Source organism: Stegostoma tigrinum, chromosome 11 (genome assembly GCF_030684315.1).
Source record: "Stegostoma tigrinum isolate sSteTig4 chromosome 11, sSteTig4.hap1, whole genome shotgun sequence".
Classification (NCBI taxonomy): Eukaryota; Metazoa; Chordata; class Chondrichthyes; order Orectolobiformes; family Stegostomatidae; genus Stegostoma; species Stegostoma tigrinum.
The window spans coordinates 62,561,692-62,584,415 of NC_081364.1; the positions used below are offsets into that span (position 1 = coordinate 62,561,692).

At 43.9% G+C, this 22,724-nt stretch overlaps 1 protein-coding gene across 1 annotated transcript in view; it reads left to right on the forward strand.

Moving 5' to 3' along the window:
• Nucleotides 1-22,724, forward strand: part of dnah1 (dynein, axonemal, heavy chain 1) — a 392,016-nt gene that overhangs the window by 46,132 nt on the left and 323,160 nt on the right. Inside the window, exons 9-11 of the mRNA XM_059649497.1 lie at nucleotides 1,952-2,109; nucleotides 6,405-6,616; nucleotides 16,469-16,767. Of these exons, the coding sequence (XP_059505480.1) occupies nucleotides 1,952-2,109; nucleotides 6,405-6,616; nucleotides 16,469-16,767 (669 nt within the window). The remainder of the gene's footprint in view (nucleotides 1-1,951; nucleotides 2,110-6,404; nucleotides 6,617-16,468; nucleotides 16,768-22,724) is intronic.

Here is a 22,724-nt window from a genome sequence, read left to right on the forward strand (position 1 = left end):
CTGAGGAAAGGTTACTCAACCCAAAATGTTAACTCTGATTTCTCTCCATAGGTGCTGCCAGACCTACTGAGCTTTTCCAGAAATTTCTGTTTTTGTCTTGTAGAGATAAAGTTCTGTTTTCACATTGAAGGTGTTTTTCATTATCTTGTGTTGCACAATCACTGTGCAAAGTGAGAGATTCAGAACAGATCAAACAGCTCAACTGGGCTCCCATGAGGCACTGTGAGCCATCAATAGCAACAGAATTCTATTCCAACATAATCTGTAACCTCATGGCCCAGCATTTCTCTTACTTTTTATTACCTTTAGCCAGTGGACTAACACTGGCTTAACGAGAATGATATACTCCTAGCCCAATTTTCCAACAATAGCAGGGTAGGAATTTCTCTCAAAAGATACCTTTCAAACTCAGGAAGAGAAAGACACATTCCAAAAATGCTTAAATAGGTGTGAAGGATTGATCAATCTTTGTCCAGAAGAAAGGAGCCAGCTGAGATTATTATCATACTCTTAAACTTTTGAGCAAATTAAAATCAGGTTATAACTATCTAGGTATTATTAGCATCCAGTTTACTCTTCAATAATGTCCTCAGTAATGTACAGAATCAGGTTCTCAAATTAGCGACACTGAAGAATACAAAAGACAACATAATTTCTAAAAATATCAAAGTTTGTTAAAGAATCAAACGCAATTCAGAATTGGATGGCAAACAGTCAAACACATTATCTGCGTTGTAGGAAAATGAAACATGATACATGCTCGTCTCTAATAGAGAATCAAATCTCAATTGTTAACAGTTACAGTAAAAATGTTAAGTAGGGCATCAGTGAGATATTAAAGTGACATTACTATATTTCACGACCGAATGAGAGTTACCTCAGCAAGTTACCCAAATTTAACTATTGAATGTATGCTGTCATACTTATGGTTGTGATTTGGATGGCATAATTAATTTCTTATATGAAGGGGTAATCTCTTAATTCTAACTAGGTTCCTCTTATTTTATATTCCATATATTGTTTTGATCACTGTTAATTTTTTTGATCACTGTTAATTTTTACTGAGGATAGCCTTTTCTTATTCTGAGAAGCTTTATCTAATCGGTTAAATTTCATGTAAGGCTTGGTAGTTATTGATTTAGGGAAGCCTTACTTGTTAGAACTCACAGTGGTGATTCTCCATAAGGCAAGAATCTGTGTTCTAAGATTATAAATAGGTTTAAGTTGTAAAAACAGATCCTAATGAGTGTAGTCTGCTTAACAATTTCAGCAGTGCTATCTTCCTGACGTTAGAAAATTGTGCTTACATGCTGTTTTTGGAGTGTATATGCTTTCCTCCATATTCCACCCATTTTCTGGATTTCTCCTGATTTTTTAATTGGATTCATTATGGACAACACTATGACTTCTGGTTTTGCATTCTATAACTGGAAGCCTATTCTCTACTTGTACTCTGTCAAAACAATTCCTAATTTTCAAGAAACTATATAGTCAGCTCTCCTCTTTTCTGTAAAAAAGAGCCTTAGCCCTTTCAGATTGTCCCAATAGTTATTTGTCCAGAATAACTAATCAATTATTTTTCAGCATCTGATATAATTTCTGAAAGACAAAACATTATTCAATGATCCCTCAATACTACAGAGAAGTTACAAATGAGACATAATACTAACATACAGAGTAGTATTTGAATTGTCTCAGAATAAGAGTGTTATAGAGTGAACTAAATTAATGCTTGCATAATAATCACTATGTATGATTGAGAAGAAATGATGATATGAAGTGGCACACAAATTATTTTGCTTGTTTCATATCAGTTGGAAAGGCTTTCCTTTGGTTCCCCAAGTGGAGGTCATATTTCATTGTATTTATCTATTCTCATCATGAAGGGATCTTTCGGTTTTTAAATAAAAATTCCTGTTTGTTATATATTTTGATTTCCTATCTTTTATAGGTTACCAAACTATTTTAAAAAGACAGAACAGGAGGTTCGTCTGGAGTATAATCGCACCATGAACAAAATTACTTTTGATCACATGGTGATGTCAGACCCCAAAGTATTTTCTTATGTTACTCTTCCAGATAAAAAGGAAGAAAAGGTACCAAGCAAAGGTAAGCTGGATATCTTCATGGCTTGCCACATTACAAAGCTTAAATTTATTGCAGTTTTTAATTCTTCGTCATATACCAAACAGAAATTAGCCCATTGAATTCATGGTGGATGTAGAACAATTCAGTGAGCCCCACACTGACTCAACCAGATGTCTTCTAAATTTATTCTACTAAAGTGCCCAACCAATTACTTTTGAAATCGCTGTGTCCAATCCTACATCCGCTTAGCCAATAAGTTCCAGGTCATTACTGTTCACTGGGTAAAAAAGTTGTTCCTGACATTCCTCCTGTATCTCTTATTCAAATTTTAACTCTGTCGCCCCTAATCTTTGTGCCGTCAGCTGTTTGGGAGTTTTCCTTTGTCTATCTTATCCAAGCTTGTGAAAATTTTGCACAACTGTATAAAAAATTTTCTTTGCTCCAAAACAAACAGGTCTTTAGACTTGTTGGTGGTCACTTATTGCCCCTGCTACCTTATTCTCACAGCTGGAGGGACAAGTACCACCTTGCGACCAATACAGGCATCTTCTCAACTTCATATCCTCCTTTGACCCCTGTCACCTAAACCTTATCACATTCAGCACCCTACACCCCTCAGTAAGGCCTTTCAATCTAACCCTGTTGTTCAGACACTTCATCTTCAAAAATCCTTGCTGTCCCAGCAGCAGTCACTACTTGAACCTGAAATTGCTAGGTCTACAAAGCTGCAAGTTGTCTGATTGACGAACAACTCTAAAAGAGGGGCATTGTCTGATTGTAATGAGGTCAGTTGGATGGACCTCATTGAATGAATTCCTTAATTGGAGCTGTTAATCTGAACCAATCGGGGAGTCCTGGCTCACAGATATAAACAGGAGCTTCAGAGGCTCTATTCAAACTGAGCGTTAGCTCTGAGGGTGCTGAATCAATGTCAAGAACTCTCCACGTATAAATAAAGAGTGACTTTGTGATAGGTTAGCGGCCTCTTTGGAGTTATGTCAGATCTCTTTCTGAGATAGGGCAGACATCTTGCTTTAAGAGATTGAACCTGGTTCCCATTAACACAGGCAGCCTGCAGTATTATGGGTGGGTTTCTGGCTTGGAATGTTTTTCACCGGGAGATGTAGACCATTGCCCCCAGTAAAATTGAGTTGCATGTTACTTCAGAAAAACCTCCCTGGAACAATTCTTACGATTTTCCTCTGTACTCTCTCAAAAGACTCGGACATTTCTACTATAATCAGAACTTGAATGTAATACTCTAGTTGTGACCTAACCAGAGTTTTATAAAGGTTCAGCATAACATCATTGCCAGGATTCAAAATAATTTTTGAGGGCTGTACTTAAAATTTTTCAAGGGTATATATTTGGATCTTTTGGAGGCTACCTTTTGGTTTTCAAGACCCGTTTTTGATTTTCTCATGGACTCTTTTATTAGGTGATGCAGTCAAGTAGTATCATTACGTTCTCTGTATATGTTAACATATAAAGGTTTCATAATTTGGATATATCTAACAAAGACTATATGTGCATTATGGAATCTGCTAAAACCCTCATTAAATCCTTTGCTACTTGTATATTTGACTATTCCAATGCACAGCTGGCAGATCTCCCTTATTCGACCTCCTTATTCTTGAGGTTTCCAAAACATTGCTTGGCATTCCTTAACGTTCAACAAGTTGAATTCCCCTATCATCCCAATGCTAACAGAATTCTGTTGACTACCAATCAAGCAACATCTTGAATTTAAAATTTATCCTTCAAGTTCCTTCTGGGAACTGACTACTTACCATTCAAATAGTTATAAATTTACAGTCAGTCAATCATCATCATAGAACGATCACTGCTCCCAGTTTGCATCAACTAAAACTGGTGTCAATTAAGTCCTAACAGGCTTGATGTACCTGTACCAAAGTGTTTTATCATACAGAAGGTGGTGTTCCTTCTGCTTAAAGTCCTCATCTTCATCTTTGGGAGACTGTTGCTATTCCATTTCTTTAACATCCATCACTTCCTCTTTCACCTCCTCCAGTTGTGTGGAGGATAGCATACCAGGATTGTGTGGTATACTGTCTGGAGTGTGTTGCAAGGATCCCTCAAACTGATACTAGCTTTGGAATTTCATGTTCAGCAGACTTAATATCTGCTCCGCTCATGGCCCCAGTTAAAGAATAGGGCTACATTGCTTCTTCTCAATCTCAGCCAGGAGTTACAGAATGGAGTTAGCAGCCATGATTACAGAAGGCAGCAACGAAAACAAAAATTGCTGGAAAAGCTCAGCGGGCCTGGCAGCATCTGCGAAGAAAATAATAAGAGTTAACGTTTCGGAACCGGCGACCTTTCCTCAGAAATGAAGGGTCACTGGACCCAAAATGTTAACTCTGATTTTTTTTCTTTGCAGATACTGCCAGACTGCTGAACTTTTTCAGCAATTTCGGTTTTTGTTCCTGATTTACAGCATCCGCAATTCTTTCATTTTGTACAGAGGACAGCACTTGGCTCGAAGTAATTAACCTTGTAGGTATCTGACCCTTGAAACAAAGCAAAAGTATGAGAGTTCTCCGGGATAAAGGCATCATGGAAGCCTCTAGGATACTTGGCATAGATGTAGTAGCAATGATCACAGATGTCCGGTGTGTTATGATATGGTGCATTCACTTTAACAGGTGTGCAGTTGAGAGTGCTTTGCACCTGGAGGAATCCAACTATGTTGCCAAAGCTTACTTCCTGGGCTGCAGCACTGACCTCGTCACTGGGAAATGAGATGAAGCAGTGTGAACCGCCACAAATTACGTCAGTAACAACCTTAGTACATTTGTGGGTGGATGATTTGATAGAACCCATATAGAACCCCAGTGGTTGCATAGAGCAAGCAGTTGCATAACCATGTAGTGCAGCTGTCACATTGATAGCCACTGGAATAAGATGGCTGCCCGCACTGTCATGTTGCTGGTACTATTCCATCAATTGTTATATTTCTGTTACATTATCCCCTAACATCCTCATGGTGTAGCAACACTGTGCCTTACTCATTTAGAGGAATAACGTTGGGGAGGATCCACTCTGGGCCCCTTGTACATCCAGAGGAGATCTTCAGCTGCAACTTCTTCATGTGGAGACTCTTGCAGCTGCTGGAGGTTGCTGCTGGATTGTACTTCATATTCCTACTCAATTTGTCTGCACTTTTGTTATATTGCAGCAATAGTGATGATGACTCCTGCTGTTCTAGATCTATTGTCTACACTTCCAATGAACCTGTATAGGGAAAAGGAAATAGCACAGGTCCTCAGTAATGACAGCAGCCTACATAGAAATAATATTTCATCGTAGTCCCATATTCAGTGGGACGTGAAGGACTCTGACAAGGAAGGCCTCAACATGAATCTGCATAAACCTTTGACAAAAGGACTTTATTTCAATGAACGCAGCACAAGCCATGCCATACATATGTGGTAGATAATTGTGATTGTTGTTGATTATTGATACCTTATTTTCCCACCCCCACATTACCCAAGAAAGGCATCATTGCCAATAAGAGCATGTTGGCAAATAATTACTGTTCAAGGTGAGAGGAGATCAATTCCATGTCCCTGTATAGCCTATGAGACCTTAGATTATCTTTATGCATTGCCGCTCACAGGTGCGACTTTTAAAGTAATTTGTACTACTTGTGTTTCACAGATGACTATCTTCAGTCTGCAGTGACCAGTGATATGGTCAAGATTGTTTGTGACCAGTGTGTGGGGGTGGGGTTGGCAGGGTGCTGCTGTGATGTTGGTGGTGATGGTGTTGGTGGTGGGGCTTGTTCTGTTTGGTCAGGGTCTGGGAGTATAAGTGGTTTGTGGGAGATGTAGTTGAGGGTGTGCGAGTGTGTTAATCAATTATAAGGTCAGTTTAATAGTTACTTCGTTACTCAGGATTTAGATTATGTTTTTAATAGGTTAGCTTGTCCTGACTAACTATTTTACTTAATTTTGTTAGAATATCCAAATACAAATTTAAATAGATTCTTTCAGAGCATCTCAGATATGGTGGAATTGCCGGTGGAAAATTGTCACTGCCATTCCTTATGCTTGTTAGACCGTGGGTCAAGTGGGCCAAGAAAGCTTCAACACCTTTTCAAAGGCAAATAGGGATGGGCAACAAATACTGGCCTAGTCAGTGATGCTCACATCCTCTGAGTGATTCAAAGAAAACATTTGTTGATCTATGCACTTATGTAGTCTATTCCGAGTTATTTAATTGTATTAATAACGATATTTATGCATTGACCCTTTTGTTTTGAAAATATAATCAATGTTATTCTGTCTCCCTAGGACGTGTACAACTCCCAGATTACCCATTTGCTCAAAACAGAAAGGCATTTTCCTTTAACACCCTGTTGACCAAACCTGAAGTGATTGTAGCCCTGTGCAAAGTACATGCTGAATGCAACAAAGTGGCTGCCATGTCCCTGTTCTTTGTGACCCTGATAAAAGGTGTTCGACTGGAGGAATTTGAACAGATGCAGTCCCAGGCTCATGCACAGGTATCGGTTTACTCAGTACCTTTTACCTTCAAGCATTATTTTTCTTAAAGCATATCAAAATTCAGAAGAAAATGGACATTTTTATGGGAGGTGATCAGGAAATTTTTTCAAAGAATAAGTCAGGTTCATTGGCTAGAAACACAGAAGACAGAGCAATCATTTGTTTTGGTATTCTTTTGGGCAGCAATATTTGTTGGGATAACAAAGTGTGAGGCTGGATGCACACAGCAGGCCAAGCAGCATCTTAGGAGCACAAAAGCTGACGTTTCGGGCCTAGACCCTTCATCAGAGAGGGGGATGGGGAGAAGATTCTGAAATAAATAGGGAAAGAGGGGGAGGCGATCAAAGATGGATTGCAGTGGGAGAAAGATCCCCTGAGGTTTGTCCAGAGGGTTTGTCCTGAACCTTCTTCAAGTTAGGCATCCCTAAAGCAATGAAGTTAAAATTGTTTCAGAGATAATGAGAAGTGCAGATGCTGGCGAATCCGATATAACAAAGTGTAGAGCTGGACAAACACAGCAGGCCAAGAAGTGTCCAGACCTGAAACGTCAGCTTTCCTGCTCCTCTGATGCTGCTGTGTTCATTCAGTTCTACACTTTGTTATCTTGGATTCTCCAGCATCTGCAGTTCCCATTATCTCTGATACAATATATGTTGGGTCCTACTTCAAACTGAGAAATCAATCCTGCATGTTTCGCTGTCTGCTGTTTCTTTTTGGCTGCTATAAAAGCCTTACAGATCTTTAGACCAATGATGACCTAGGGTTTTTAACAGCCTCCTGTTTTATGGTCAGTTGTATTTTTTCACTAAAATATTTTAACTTCACAGTAGCGTCACCTTTTGTGATTTTTAGTTTCAGCACTGAATCACTAAATCATGTTGCTTTGCAATGGTCAGCAGCTTTATTTCCACTGCAGTGTAAGCTGTAAGAAATGCAACTGATATAACATTGGAAAAAGTTTTTGTTTAAAATTAATAAGGCAAAGAGGACAAGATTAAAACTAAATGTTCTACTGTAAGTACTGTGTTTTCCTCATTTTTTATGTACTGAAATTTGACAGGTCGGCACAACATCGAGGGCCGAAGGGCCTGTACTGTGCTGTAATGTTCTACGTTCTATGTTCTATGTTGACAAATCTATTTTAAAACTGTTTTAAAGATTTATTTCATATTTTGAAAAGCAAGCAACCTGACACTTATGGAAAACATTTTGTAAACAAAAATAACAAGGTGTGGAGCTGCATGACCATAGCAGGCCAAGCAGCATCAGAGGAGCAGGAAAGCTGAAGTTTCAGGTCTGGACCCTTCTTCAGAAATGGGGGAGGGGAAGGGGATTCAGAAGTAAATAGAGAGAGGAGGATGGAAGATGGATAAAGAAGCAGATAGGTGGAGAGGAAACAGACAGGTCAAAGAGGCCGGGATGGAGCCAGTAAAGGTGAGTGTAGGTAGGGAGTTAGGGTGGGGATAGGCCAGTCCAGGGAGGATGGACAGGTCAAGGAGGCGGGACTAGGCTAGTAGGTAGGAGGTGGGGTTGGGTCTTGAGGTGGGAGGAGTGGATAGGTGAGAAGAAGTACGGTCAGGTTAGGGAGGCGGGGACAAGCTGTGCTGGTTTTGGGATGCAGTCGGGGGTGGGGAGATTTTGAAGCTTGTGAGGCCTACACTGATACAGAGCTCCCAAGCAAAATATGAGGTACTGTTCCTGCAATCTTCGGGTGGCATCGTTGTGGCACTGGAGGAGGCTCAGGATGGACATGTCGTCCAAGGAGTGGGAGGGGGAGTTGAAATGGTTTGCGACTGGGAGGTGCAGTCATTTGTCGCGGACCGAGTGTAGGTGTTCCACAAAGCAGTCTCCAAGCCTCTGCTTGGTTTCCCCGATGTAGAGGAGGGAACAACAGATACAGTATACCACATTAGCAGATGTGCAGGTGAACGTCTGCTTGACGTGGAAGGCCTTCTTGGGGCCTGGGAGGGGGATGAGGCGGGAGGTGTAGGGGCAGATGTAGCACTTCCTGCAGTTGCAGTGAGAAGTGCCGGGGGTGGTGGGGCTGGCGGGGAGTGTGGAGCGGACAAGAGAGTCACGGAGAGAGTGGTCCCTCCAGAAGGCAGAGAAGGATGGGAAGGGAAGATTGTCTTTGGTAGTGGGGTCAAGTTTCAGATGACGGAAGTGCCGGAGGGTGATGTGTTTGATCCGGAGGTTGGTAGGGTGCTTTGTTAGGATGAGGGGGATTCTGTTTTGGTTGTTGTTGCAGGGAGGGTGTGCGAGAAACATGGTCAAGGCCGTTTTTGACGACTGTGGAGGAGAAGTTGCTGTCCTTGAAAAACGAGGACATCTGGGATGTCCAGAAGTGGAATGCCTCATCTTGGGAGCAGATGCAGTGGAGGTGAAGGAATTGGGAACAGGGGATGGCATTTTTGCAGGAAGGTGGGTGAGAGGAGATGTATTCTAGGTAGCTATGGGAGTCGGTAGGCTTGAAATGGATATCGATTTCTAGGTGGTTGCCAGAAATGGAAACAGAGAGGCCCAGGAAGGAGAGAGAGGTATTGAAGATGGCCCAGGTGAACTTAAGGTTGGGGTGGAAGGTGTAAGTGAAGTGGATGAACTGTTCGAGCTCCTCGTGGGAGCACGAGGCAGTGCCTATTCTGTCATCGATGTAACAGAGGAAGAGATGGGGGATAGGGCCAGTGTAGCTTCGGAAGAGGGATTGTTCCACATATCCTGCAAAGAGGCAGGCATAGCTTGGGCCCATGTGAGTACCCATAACCACCCCCTTTGTCTGTAGGAAGTGGGACGAATTGAAGGAGAAGTTGTGAATGGTGAGGAGAAGTTCAGCTAAGCAGATGAGGGTGTCAGTGGAAGGGGACTGGTCAGGCCTGTGGGACAGGAAGAAGCGGAGGGACTTTAGGCCACCTGTATGGGGAACGCAAGTGTATAGGGACTGGATGTCCATAGTAAAGATAAGGTGTTGGGGACCATGGAATCTGAAGTTTTGGAGGAGGTGGAAGGTGTGGATGTCACGGACATATGTAGGGAGTTCCTGGACCAAGGGGGAGAAAATGGAGTTGTGATATGTGGAGATAAGTTTGGTGGACCAGGAGCAGGCGGACACAATGGGTTAACCAGAGCGGTCAGGTTTATGGATTTTGGGAAGCAGATTGAAATGGGCAGTGCGAGGTTGGGGAACGATGAGGTTGGAGGCTGTGGGTGGGAGGTCACCTGAAGTGATGAGATTGTGGATGGTTTGGGAGATGATGTTTTGGACCAACAGGTCCTTCTGATTTTGTAAACAAATGTTTGAATAAACGGTAAATGAAGTTTGGATTACAGACAGATTGAAGCTGAAGATGTTCTGTACACAGATGCAGATGGGTACCAACAAAAGGTTGATTGGTCCATGGGCTAGTGATCAGTTATTGATAACAAGAGCCTATTGCTTGCCAACGACCACGTGATTGGTTCTCAGGTAACTAAACAGCTTATAGAACATAGAACATTACAGCACAGTACAGGCCCTTTGGCCCTCGATGTTGTGCCGACCTCTCATACCGATCTGAAGCCCATCTAACCTACACTATTCCATGTACGTCCATATGCTTATCCAATGACGACTTAAATGTACCTAAAGTTGGCGAATCTACTACCGTTGCAGGCAAAGCGTTCCATTTCCTTACTACTCTCTGAGTAAAGAAACTACCTCTGACATCTGTCCTATATCTTTCACCCCTCAATTTAAAGCTTCGGCCTAGAAACAAAATAGAGAGAGTGTTTTGATCTCCACCAGCACCAGAAGCTATCTCTCTGTTCTGTGCAACCAAAACCTATTTTAAACCTGAAGAAAACCAATTCATCTTCACTCAGCAGTTGTTGGACCTGTGATATTTAACTGATAAGACAGAGACCTTTTATAAGTACACCAGCCACCTTGAGTTGCTTGCAAACGAATGGAAGATTCCAAAAAAAACTTGATGAAAAAGCAACATTCTGACCAGCTTAAGGATCATCTCAGCAACTACTGAACTGCCTTTAAGCTTACATTCACCAATAACCTACTTGTCCCTATTTTTTGAGTTTTTTTCAAAATCCATTTTGTGGATGTGGGCGTTACTGGCTGGCCAGCATTTCTTGCCCATCCCTAGTTGCTCTTGAGAAGGTGGTGGTGAGCTGCCTTCTTGAACCACTGCAGGCCACCTGCTGTGGGTTAACCCACAATTCCATTAGAGAGAAAATTCCAGGATTTGGATTCACCAACAATGAGGGAATGGCAATATATTTCCAAGTCAGGATGGTGGTTAGCTTGGACAGGAACTTGAAGGTGTGGTGTTCCCATATATCTGCTGCCCATGTCCTTCTAGATGGAAGTAATCATGTGTTTGGAAGGTGCTGTCTGCAGATCTTTGATGAATTCTCCAGTACATTTTGTAGATAGTACACACTGCTGTGACTAAGCATCAGACTTCTTTAGTGTCGTTGGGGGCTGCACTCATCCAGTGGGGAGTATTCCATCACACTCCTGATTTGTTCTGCGGTATTCCTAGCCCCTGACCTGCTCTTGCAGCCACTGCATTTATGTGATGAGTTCAGTTGAGTTCTGATCAATGATAACTCTCTGGATGTTGATAGTAGGGGATTCAGTGAAGGTGACACCATTGAATGATAAGGGGCGGTGGTTAGGTTTCCTCTCATTGGTGATGGTCATAGACTGGCATTTGTGTGGTGTGAATGTTACTTGCCACTTGCCAGCCTATGCCTGAATATTGTCCCGATCTTGTTGCATTTGGACATGAACTGCTTCAGTATCTGAGGAATCGCAAGTGGTGCTGAACATTGTGCAAACATCAGTGAACATTGCTACGTCTTACCTCATGATGGAGGGAAGGTCATTGAAGTAGCTGAAGACGGTTGGGCCTAAGACACTACCCTGAGGAACTCCTGCACAAATGTTGTGAAGATGAGATAACTGACTTCCAACAACCATGACCATCTTTGCATGTATCACGTAAGACTGTAGCCATTAGAGGCTTTTCCCCCGATACCTATTGATTCCAGTTTTGGTAGGGCGCCTTGATGCCACACTCAGTCAAATGCAGCCCTGATATCGATGGCTGTCACTTTCACCTCACATCTGGAATTCGGCTGTTTTGTCTGTTTTTGGGCCAAGGCTGTAATGAGGTCAGGAGCTGAGTGACCTTGGCAGAACCCCAACAGGGCATCACTGAGCAGCTTATTGCTGAGCAGGTGATGCTTGAAAGCACTGTTGGTGATACCTTCCTTCACTTTACTGATGATTGACAGTAGAGTGATGGGGGCGGTACTTGGCTGGGTCGGATTTGTCCTGTTTTGTTTTTATTTGGGCAATTTTCCACATTGTGGGTAGTTGCGAGGGTTGTAATTCTGCTGGAACAGTTTGGCTAGGGGAGTGGCAAGTTCTGGAGCACAAGTCTTCAGTAGTATTGCCAGAATGTTGTCAGAGCCTGTAGCCTTTGCAGTATCCATTGCCTCCAAACGTTTCTTCATATCACTAAAGGAGGCCAAGAAAAATTTTGTGTACTTATTTTAAAATCTTTACCTTTTGCAGTGTCTCCTAGAATAGTGAGCTTGATTCCTAGCATGCTGCCCCAGACAGTCATGACACTTCAAATACATCAATAGTGTAAAAATAATCAGAAATGAAATAGATCACTGATAGATCACTGTGGGATGATTAAAATAAACTTCTAGGCTATGACAGTAAAATGTTAGAAATATTGGTTGGAAACTTAGAGCTGTCTGAACAACGTGGGCTATAACGAAATTTGTGACAAAATTGGACAAGAAGTCCAGTGAGGCCTGCCTCCATGTTGAGAGCAACTCAGGTGAGTTTCTTGCCAGGCATCAGTGAGTCGCCAATTGTTGGGGATTATTGCTTGTTTAATGCCTGAGTGATGGCCCAACTCACCTCTTCAGTGTTCAACTTTCTATCTTACCAAACTCACCAGACAAGCTAGACATCAAGAAAATGCAACATAGAAACCAGAACAGTTAACTGACAAATTCAGCTTGCTCTAAATAACCCTGAAGTTGCACTGGCCACAAACCCAATGTCCATATGCGTCCTGTGAACACAGACATCGGCATCCAATATATGCCAGTTTCTAAGAACCCACATGGTACATCTCCAATCCACTTACAGGACATTTCTCTATTTCAGTGAGGCACCTCAGACACCATCTGCAACTATCATTGTACTACTACTACAAGGATACTGTGCACTTATGGACTGGACTAGTCTTCATCTCCAGGCTCTTTCTTGCTGTCACTTTGACCCCACCTGGATGCTCATAGTATCCCTGCCCTGAACTGACTTTTGTTTCTGCACTTTGCTGTCTCAGTCAGAGACCAGACTTATATTATTTCAGTCTTGCCTTGCCCGCTTAGCACAGACACAAATGAAGGAAACTTGTTAGCAGGCCTCAGGAGGTTGGCTTTAATCAGGAGCTCCCAGCTCAGTAAGTTAAGGTCAGTCTAATACTGCTTTGATACCTGTCCAGGGGCTTGGAAATGGTTAGTCAGTCACTTGGGGTGGTCATTCCTGCCTCTACCACAACCCAATCCAGCAAGACCTTCAGGTTTATGTCTGCACAGCAGAGTGTCAATATCCCCTCGTCTGCCATGTCCAGAGCAGATGTCAGGAACCATGTAGGAAGCTCCAGACTGACAATGCTTATCCAGATGCACAATGGGCTTTTAAACGTGGCGTGGGTGCAAACGATACTCATTCAGTGACAGAGGTAGTAAGAATTGCCAAACCTGGAGTCAGAGATAACACAGTGCAGAGCTGGAGGAACATAGCGGGCCAGGCAGCATCAGAGGAGCAGGAAAGTTGACGTTTCAGGTTGGGACCCTTCCTCAGAAATCAGATTTGAGTTCTCAGGAAGGGTCACCAGATCCAAAACGTTAACTTTGATTTTTTTCTTCACAGACGCTGCCAGACCTGCTGAGCTTTTCCAGCAACTTCTGTTTTTGTTCCTGATTTACAGCATCTGCGTTCTTTCAGTTTTTATTTAGTATTTAACTCACTTTCTGGCATTTGGTCCATAACCTTAAATGTTATGACATTTCAAGTGCTTATTCAACTCTTTCTTGAAAGTTGCGAGTTTTTAACTACCCTCTCAGGCAGTGTATTCCAGATTCCCACTATCCTCTAGATGAAAAAATGTTTTCCTCAGATCCCCTCTAAATCTCCTGCCTTTTGCTTTAAAATAATGCCTCCTTCAAATAAGGGGTACAGCAACTCACCTTGCCCATGCCCCTCATCGGACCTCAATCAGCTGGCTCAGGGGCTAGCACTGCTGCCTCACAGCACCAGAGATCTGGGTTCAATTCCACCCTCAGGTGACTGTCTGTGCGACGTTTAAACATTCTCACCGTATCTGCATGGGTTTCCTCCAGATGCTCTGGTTTCTCACTGCAGTTTAGGTGAATTGGCTATGGTAAATTGTCCATCGTGTCCAGGGATGGGCAGGATTATAGGGTATGGGTGAGGGACTGCGTGGGATGCTCTTCAGAGGGTTATTGTGGACTTGATGGACCAAACGACCTGTTTCCACATTCTCGGGATTCTATCATTGCGTGCACTAAAGAAAATAACCTGATCCTATCCATCTTCTCTTTACAGTTGAAGCACCTCATTCTAGGCAACATTCTGATGAATCTCTTCTGCACCCTCTCAAGTGTGTGGTGACCACAGCTGCAAATAGTCCTCCAGCTGTGGCCAAACAAGAGATTTGTCCAGCTCCAATATTACCTCCCTGCTGTTATAATCTGTGCCATGACTGATAAAAGCAATTGTCCTGTACGTCGTCTTGTCTACTCTATTAACCTGCTACCTTCGGGGATCTGTGGACAAGCTCTCCAAGATTCCTCTATTCATCTCACCTTCATAGCGTCCTGCCATTCCTTCAGTGATCAATGGACAAGCACCCCAAGATTCTCCTGAGCTTCCTAGTGTCCTGTTATTCATTGAGAAATCCCTTATTTTGATACTTCTTTCAAAGTGCATGACCCCACACTTTTAAAGGTTAAATTCCATCTGCCACTGATCTGCCCATCTGACCAGTCCATAACCTAAGACCTTTTTCCTTACCAATATCCTTGTGTCATCCGCAAAATTGCTTACCATCTATCTTCCTCAGGCCCATTCAGTTCTATATTGTTTTTATATCATAAAAAATAAGGGACCCAGCATGTGGTACGCTACTGGACACCAGCCTCCAGTCACACAAATAGCCTTCTCCCACCACCCTCTGTCTCCTACAACTAAGCAATTTTGAATTCAACTTGCCAGATTACCCTGATTCCCATGTACTTTTACAATCTTTATCAATCTCCTATGTGCCAAAGACTTTGCTGAAATCCATATAAAATACATCAACTACCTTCATCTACACAACTTACCCAACACCTTGAAAAATTTATCAGATTTGTTAGGCATGACATCCCTTTGACAAAGCCACACTGACTATCTCTGATCAAACCTTTCTCCTTGAATGGGAGATTAATTCTTCCCTTTAGAATTTTCTCCAATAGTTTCCAACTGCCGATGTGACACTTACTAGTCTTTCATTCCATGGTTTATTTCTACCAAGTTTCCTGAAAAGTGGAAGTACATTAGCTGTCCCCCAGTCCTATGATATCTTCCCTATGGCCAAAGAAGATTTAAACAGTTGAGTCAGTGCTCCTGTAATTTCCTCCGTCGTCTCCCACAACAGCCTGGGATCACCTCATCCAGATCTGGGAATTTGTTTACTTTTGAGCCAGTCAAAACCTCTAATTCCACGTCATTCCCTATGTCAGTTTGCTCAAGAATCTCACAGTCCCTCCTCCTGAGTTCATGAAACCATTGTCAGTTATCAGAAAAATCCAACAGTTCACTAATGTCTTTTAGGGAAGGAAACCACCATACTTATCTGGTCTGGACAATATGTGATCCCAGACCTACAGCAATATGGTTGGTTCTTAACTGCCCTCTAGAGTGGGCAATAAATGCTAGCCAATTCACCATTACCCTCATCCCATGAATGAATAAAAGTACTCACTGAATCTCCTACTATTGGCCTCCAACTTCACACATAGGTTGCGACCTTGATCTCTAATTGGGGCCCACTCTCTCCCTGGTTACCCTCTTTCTCCTTCCACAGATGTTACCAGCTCTGCTGAGTTTTGCCAGCATTTTTTGTTGTTATTTCATATTTCCTACATCTGCAGTATTTTGCTTTTATTTGCTTGCGTGTATGGTGCCTTACACCTCAGCATGATCTGAAGCACTTGACAGACATTGCATTACTTTTGTAAGTTTAGTCACTATTTGTAGACACAAACTACAATAGTCAGTTTGTACTTTACAAGGGCATGCTAACAACACCAAGATGAATGAACAGTTGATATATTTTATGTCAGCTGATTAAAGGATAGGTGTAAACGAAACATTGGGGAACTCCTTGCACTTCAAAAAGTGCTATAGCCCTCTTTGACATCCACATGAACAATTGGTGGATGTCTTCATCCAAAAAAATGACCTTCTAAATGACCTAAAAATTTAGTAACAGACGGTAGAAATTAATTTGATAAAAACATATTTTAGAAGAATATATATCATTTAGCGTTCAAAGGAAAGCTTACAAAGACAGTAGCAGTACTATTTGTTATTCATCACAGAGAAGGATGATTAAGTTATAATTATACATGATTTATGGAGAGACATTTGATTCTTACAACAAACTCCCTTAAGTTTTTGAAAAATGGACATAACAATTGTTAGATTAAAGTGTTCATTAGGAATAAGTGATAATGGCTCTGCTGTCTTTTTTGTATTTCAGATACAGTTATTTCTTAGTGATAGCTGGATTAATACATTGAAGAAAGTTCTACGTAGCAGCTTATGGGATGTCCGTAAAGGTTGGTTTAATTTACGGGAATCTAACTGGGAGGTTTATCGCAAATCTAAGCTGCACATGCTGATGGAAATGATAAAATACAACCTTCAGGATTCTCTCCGCTACCTTGTGCAAGACTCTCTTGTCAACTACACTCAAATGATCCTTGATGGCTGTCATAGTTCTCTCAACTGCACTGATGATATGAAATGGGGAGAAGACCTTCTTAACAGCAACTTCAAGTAAGATTCCCATGATAAATTTACTAGCATTTTTCAGCCAGTGCTGTATTTTTAGAACTAAATATTTCCCACGGAGTGCTTTGCTTTATGTGTGTATTTCACACACTGCATGAAAAACACCATTTAAGTACAGAGGAAATTACACAGTTAGGATGTTTTGAATCAATGTTTTAAACTCATGATGATGCATTTTTTTTATTGCTTCTTGCACCAATTTTGATTAATTTGTCACTGTTTCTTTTCATTATTTTCTGTATTCTTTGTCATGAGAAACAGACTGAGATAGATTGTTGAACCTAAATTAATACGTATTGTTGAAGTGGCCCATTGGCTAACATGTTCTAAAATATAACAGCATTATTAGATTCAGGAGATTCTACTATAACTTAAACATTGCCAAAGGAGATTAGAATTGTTTTATACTCTTAATCAAGATGCAAGAATCAGATTTGAAAAAGGGACATGATTTTATACAGATTGAGAAGAGGGTGCTGATTGGTTGGAACATAACTGGCAAAGAGATGCAGCAAGAACAGTTAACTGTCGAACTAATTCTCAGATCAGACAGGTAAGCATTTTGGAAGGTCAAGTACAGGTGGAAATTATACAGTGATTGGCAGAACCCTTAGGCGTATTGTATTGATACGCAGAGGGATATGGTTGTTCAGGTCCACAGATCACTGAAGGTAGGATGACAATCTCAGGTAGATACAGTAATAAAAAAGACCTATGGTATGCTTGTCTTCATTGGAAGGGGCATTGAGTGTAAGGATAGGCAAGTTATGCTGCAGCTTTATAGAACATTAATTAGGCCTCACTTGGAATATTGCATACAGTTTTGGTCACTACTAGAAGGATGTAGATACTTGGAGAAGGTAGAGGAAAGGTTTACTAGGAGGTTCCCTGGTCTGGCAAATTTTAGCAATGAAGAAAGGTTGGTTAGAATGGGAACTGAATTAACTGCAGATGCCGTAAATCAGGAACAGAAACAAAGTTGCTGGAAAGGCTCAGCAGATCTGGCAACAGATGCTGCCAGACCTGCTGTGCTTTTCCAGCAACTTTTTTCTTGTTCTCGGTTAGAATGGGTTTGTTTTCACTGGAACGCAGGAGGTTGAGGGACGATCTGATAGAAGTTTATAAGGTTATGAATAGCGTTGATAGAATGAAAAATATGAGCCTTTTTCCCAGGATGGAGAGATCAATTACTAGGGGACACAGATTCAAGGTGTGGTGGGGCAGAAGTTTAAAAGAGAGGTGCAGGGCACATTTTTCACACAAGGCGTGGTGAGTGCCAGGAACATGCTGCCAGAGGTAGTGGTAGAAGCAGACACAATAGCTGCATCCAGGAAGCACCTGGATGAAAACATGAATAGGAAGGGAATAGAGGGCTATGGATCCTGTAAGTGAAGACAATTTTAGTAAGGACAGGAAAAATGTGTCAGCTCAGGCTTGGAGGGTGGAAGGTCCTGTTCATGTGCTATATTGTTTTTTCTTTGTTATAGATAGATCTGATTTGTCAGAGTGTTGCCGTGGTGATGCAGCAGAGTCTGGCTGTCTCCATGAAGCCCTTGTTTTGAAAATGATGCAATGTACTGACAAATTTATTTGGCCCACATAAGATAGGGTCCTGCATATTTATGGATGTAGCTTCTAGCATACATAATGCATTACATTGTGACTCCAGCTGATGATCTTAAATTAGTTTTCATTATAAATCTTAGTTTTGTCTAGGTTATTTAATGAATGATTTCCAACAGCAGGATCAGATTTAGTGGAAGATATACTTTTTTGAAGCTTCCAAGCACAATCTGGTTGAGCACAAGTAGTGTTCTGACCACTTTGAATGGTCAACTGGACATGTTGTGTGATACAGTTTGCCAGTCATTACGATGAAAGGCCTAGTTTCCTGGCATCACACCAGCACTGAAATTCATATGTCACATTACTCATTTGTATAGTGCAAAGAACAGAGAACAGTACAGCACAGGAACAAGACCTTTGGCCCACCATGCTTGCGCCTCTCAACCTCTAATGTTTAAGCGAAAACAAACCGAGTTTTTCGAGTCTCTCCTAATAGCTAACACCTTCCAAACCAGGCAACATCATACTAAACCTTTTCTGTACCCTCTCTAAAGCTTCCAAGTCCTTCTGGTAGTGTGTTGAGCAGACTATGCAATGTTCCAAATGTGGCATTGCTAATGTGTTGTACAGCTGCAACATGACTTCCAATATTTCTACTCTATGCCCTGACCAATGAAGGCAAGCATGCCATATATCATCTTGATCACCATATGTGTTGTCACTTTGGGAAACTGTGGGATTGATTGCTTAAATCCCTAGGCAAAACGTCATTTTGGCTTGTTGCCAGCATTGTATTATTGGAGAACACCACAACAACATTTACTGCATATTAGAAGCATGAAGCAGCTAGCTTTCCCTATGCATATTTTTGAGATACCTTCCCCTTCCAGGATAATCTGAGATGGACTGGGCACCAGTCAAGACGAAAAGGACATGAGCCTATTTGAGTTTTCACAATATACACCATGCTGATTTGATCAGGTTATCCTTTACCACATGGGATAATTTTGAAATGTCCACATCAGGTTCAAGCTTACAAGGTGAGCAGATGGCTAGGGCCCTATTCACAAGGTGGCTAAAAAAGATCTGGATAAGACTACGATAAGACTTTTATACCTGAGGCATGTTTCATGAGACTCATGGAGAATAAACAAGGCTAGCTACATTGTCTGAAGACATTAAATCCAGGTAAGTGAGTCAGAGTCAAAAGTTCACATCTCTGTTTATTTCATATGTGCATGCTAATTTCACATATTAGGAACAGAAAGGCCCACTTGCTAATTAGCCAACTTGGAAAGACAATGGAGTTACACTCTGGAAAGCTAGCCACCAGGATACATGAACATCAACTAGCCACAAAACGACATGACCCACTATCACTAGTATCCTTACATACAGATGAGGAAGGACACCACTTTGATTGGGACAACACATCCATCCTAGGACAAGCCAAACAGAGACAGGCACGAGAATTCCTAGAAGCATGGCATTCCAACTGGAACTCCATCAACAAACACATTTATTTGGAGCCAATCTACCACCCTCTGAGAAAAAGAACAGGCAATGACATCACCAATGCAGGAAATGACATCACCAACCCAAGGAAACCTAAACAGATAAATAGAAAGCGGGACATAATACCAGTGCTTCATCGGAGGCTCACTGATGATGTTACCTAGAATGGTGATGAAACATCTAGGAACAAACCTTCCAGCTCAGTGAACCAGCTTACATCCGGAACAAAATAATGACCCACTCTTCTGTGGACCGAGAAGAGGAGAGCACGACTGCGTTGGAGGTGGAAGGAAGACGTTGGGTTGGCTGTGCACCCTTGCAACTGGTGGATCTTAATGCTGGCTTTGGCCTAACGCTGGTTCAGGGGAGCAGCCAACCTGCAACAATGGCTGCGGCGAGTGCTTGTGCTCCGGGTCAGGGGGTCCAGAACACCATCTGCGTTTCCGTGAAGAAGGTGGATGAAGGTGCACCTGTGGACCGCACCTTCTTCGTGACGAGGGTCCTGTTGGACTGTTGTGGGTTTGTTGCTGCAGACATTTACTGCCTGCTGGATTTCCCCGGAGGAGGTTTTTACGATGTAACCTTCAGGAGCGCCAAGCTTTGCGAGCGCTTCCTGGAGGTTTTCATGGAGAAAGGAGGTGAGGGCCCCCTCTCTGTATTGACCGCTGTCCCGCTGCTCGTGATGACGGTGCACAGGAGCCGTATGGTGACTGTATACATGTACAACCTGCATGTGCCAGCAGTTGATGTCCTGACCTTCCTTGGAAGGTACGTGAAGGTGGAAGGGGACCTTACCAACATCATGGACCCCTTTGGCATCTGGACCAGTAAGAGGCAGGTCAAGGTAATGCTGAGGATGGGCGCGGACGGGAACATCGTACACCCACCGTCCAGCTTTGTGATCGGCTGGAGCAAGGGCTACCCGACCTACGCAGGGCAACCTAAAGTCTGCCATGCCTGCGGTAGGTCAGGTCACGTGGTGACCGACTGCAAAGCCATCATCTGCAGGGAGGAGGGACACCTTGCAAAGGATTGCCCACAAGAGAAAAGCTGCAACCTTTGCGGGGAAGCGGGCCACCTGTATACGGCATGCCCGCAGCGGGGGACCACCTACGCCCAGGTCGCTGGCAGGGGCAATGCGGGGCCAGCCCTACCGGAGGAGAGGAAGGCACCAGGGCCCTGCAAGGACCCCCCTAATGTGCAGGAGGGCTAGGTCATGCAGGAGGGCCCAGCCCCGCAGGACGGACCCGAGGCCAGCAAAGCGCCCCTGCAGGCTCCGCTCCCCCCCGACAACCCGGAGTCAATGGAGGAGGCAACAGGTGACCCAGGGGAGTGGACAACGGTCCGGAAAGCGAGGAGGAAGGCGCGCCGGCGGGCCCAGGCACCGCAACCATCAGGCGGGAAGAGGCAGCTACAGGGGGGTTATAAGAGCTCCTCTGACGAAAGAGATTTGGAGGAGGCCGCCCAAAGCAGAAGCTAAAGATCTCAAGGGAGAAGGAAAGCAGCACCCCGCTTCCAGGTGACGGGAGGCATCCTGAGGCTCCCTCCGACACCCAGCCACGCGTCGCTGGGGCCCTGGAGGGCCCCCGGAACTTTCAGGCGTGAAGGAGGAAACAGCATGTCTCCAGCCTGACCCAGAGCCGGACTCTCCTGCCTCCGTACCCCCGACGGGGGAATGCCACCCGGAAGGCAGCACGGACGGTTTCTTGAGCCGGGAGAGCGTCCAGCAGTTAGCCCGGGCAATGGGCATGAAGGGACAGATGGAGGGGCTGGACCTTGGACTTGGGGAGGGTACTGCGGTCACTGTCCACAATGGGGGTACGAGTTGCGAGCATTAATGTGCGCAGCATTAAGTCCACCGCAAGATGTGTGTCCATGTTGGCCTACCTGACCACTGTCAAGGCGGACCTCCTGTTTCTGCAGGAGCGTGGGATACCGCACCTCGGCAGGTACGGGAAATGGTCCGGCGCCTGGACCTGTGGACTTTCAATCTGGTCGGGGGGTAACAACTGTCGCTCCTCGGGCCTGGCTACCCTGCTGCGGGGGTGCAACTTCACCATCTCTCAAGTTCAGGAGGTGGTGGGGGTGCGCCTCCTAGTGGCTGATGTCACCTATAGGAACGCTCCCCTGAGGCTGATCAACGTGTACGCCCCAGCGGTACGGAGTGAGCGGTTGGCCGTCCTGCAGTCGCTTCCACCCCTGCTGGCTACGTCCAGGCCGGTCATCCTAGGCGGAGACTTCAACTGCATCATCGATGCAGATCGAAAATCCGGCGTGGGGACAGCGGGTGGGGGGAGTCAACTGGACGTCACGTCCAGATTCCTGATGGTCACGGTGAAGGACGCCAAGCTGCTCGACATCTTCAGCACCCCTGCAGACGGAGCGCAGCAGAGATATACCTGGTCGTGGCCAGACGGGTCTATCCGCTTAAGGATGGACTTCCTGTTTGTGTCACGGGCGTTCTCGGTCAGGTCCACTGGTGTCGAGCCGGTGTTCTTCTCCGATCACTGCCTCCTGCTGGCCGACTGTCACTTACAGGACGACCAGCAGACCGGCAAGGGGATGTGGAAGCTCAACACGACTCTGTTGACCCCAGAGAACGTCGAGGAGCTTAAGAGGGAGTACACTGGTTGGAGAACCGTGAAACCCCTCTTTGAGTCTCCAGGCGACTGGTGGGAGACGGTGAAGGAGAACATCAAGAGGTTCTTTGTCCTCAAGGGTGTTCGGAAGGCGAGAGAGAGGCGGGGAAAGCTGTCGCGACTCCAGAAAAGGATGCAGAATCTGCTCCTTCTGCAGTTAATGGGGGTCGATGTCACGGAGGACCTCCGCGAGGTGAGGGGCCAGCAAGCCTCGCTCTTCGC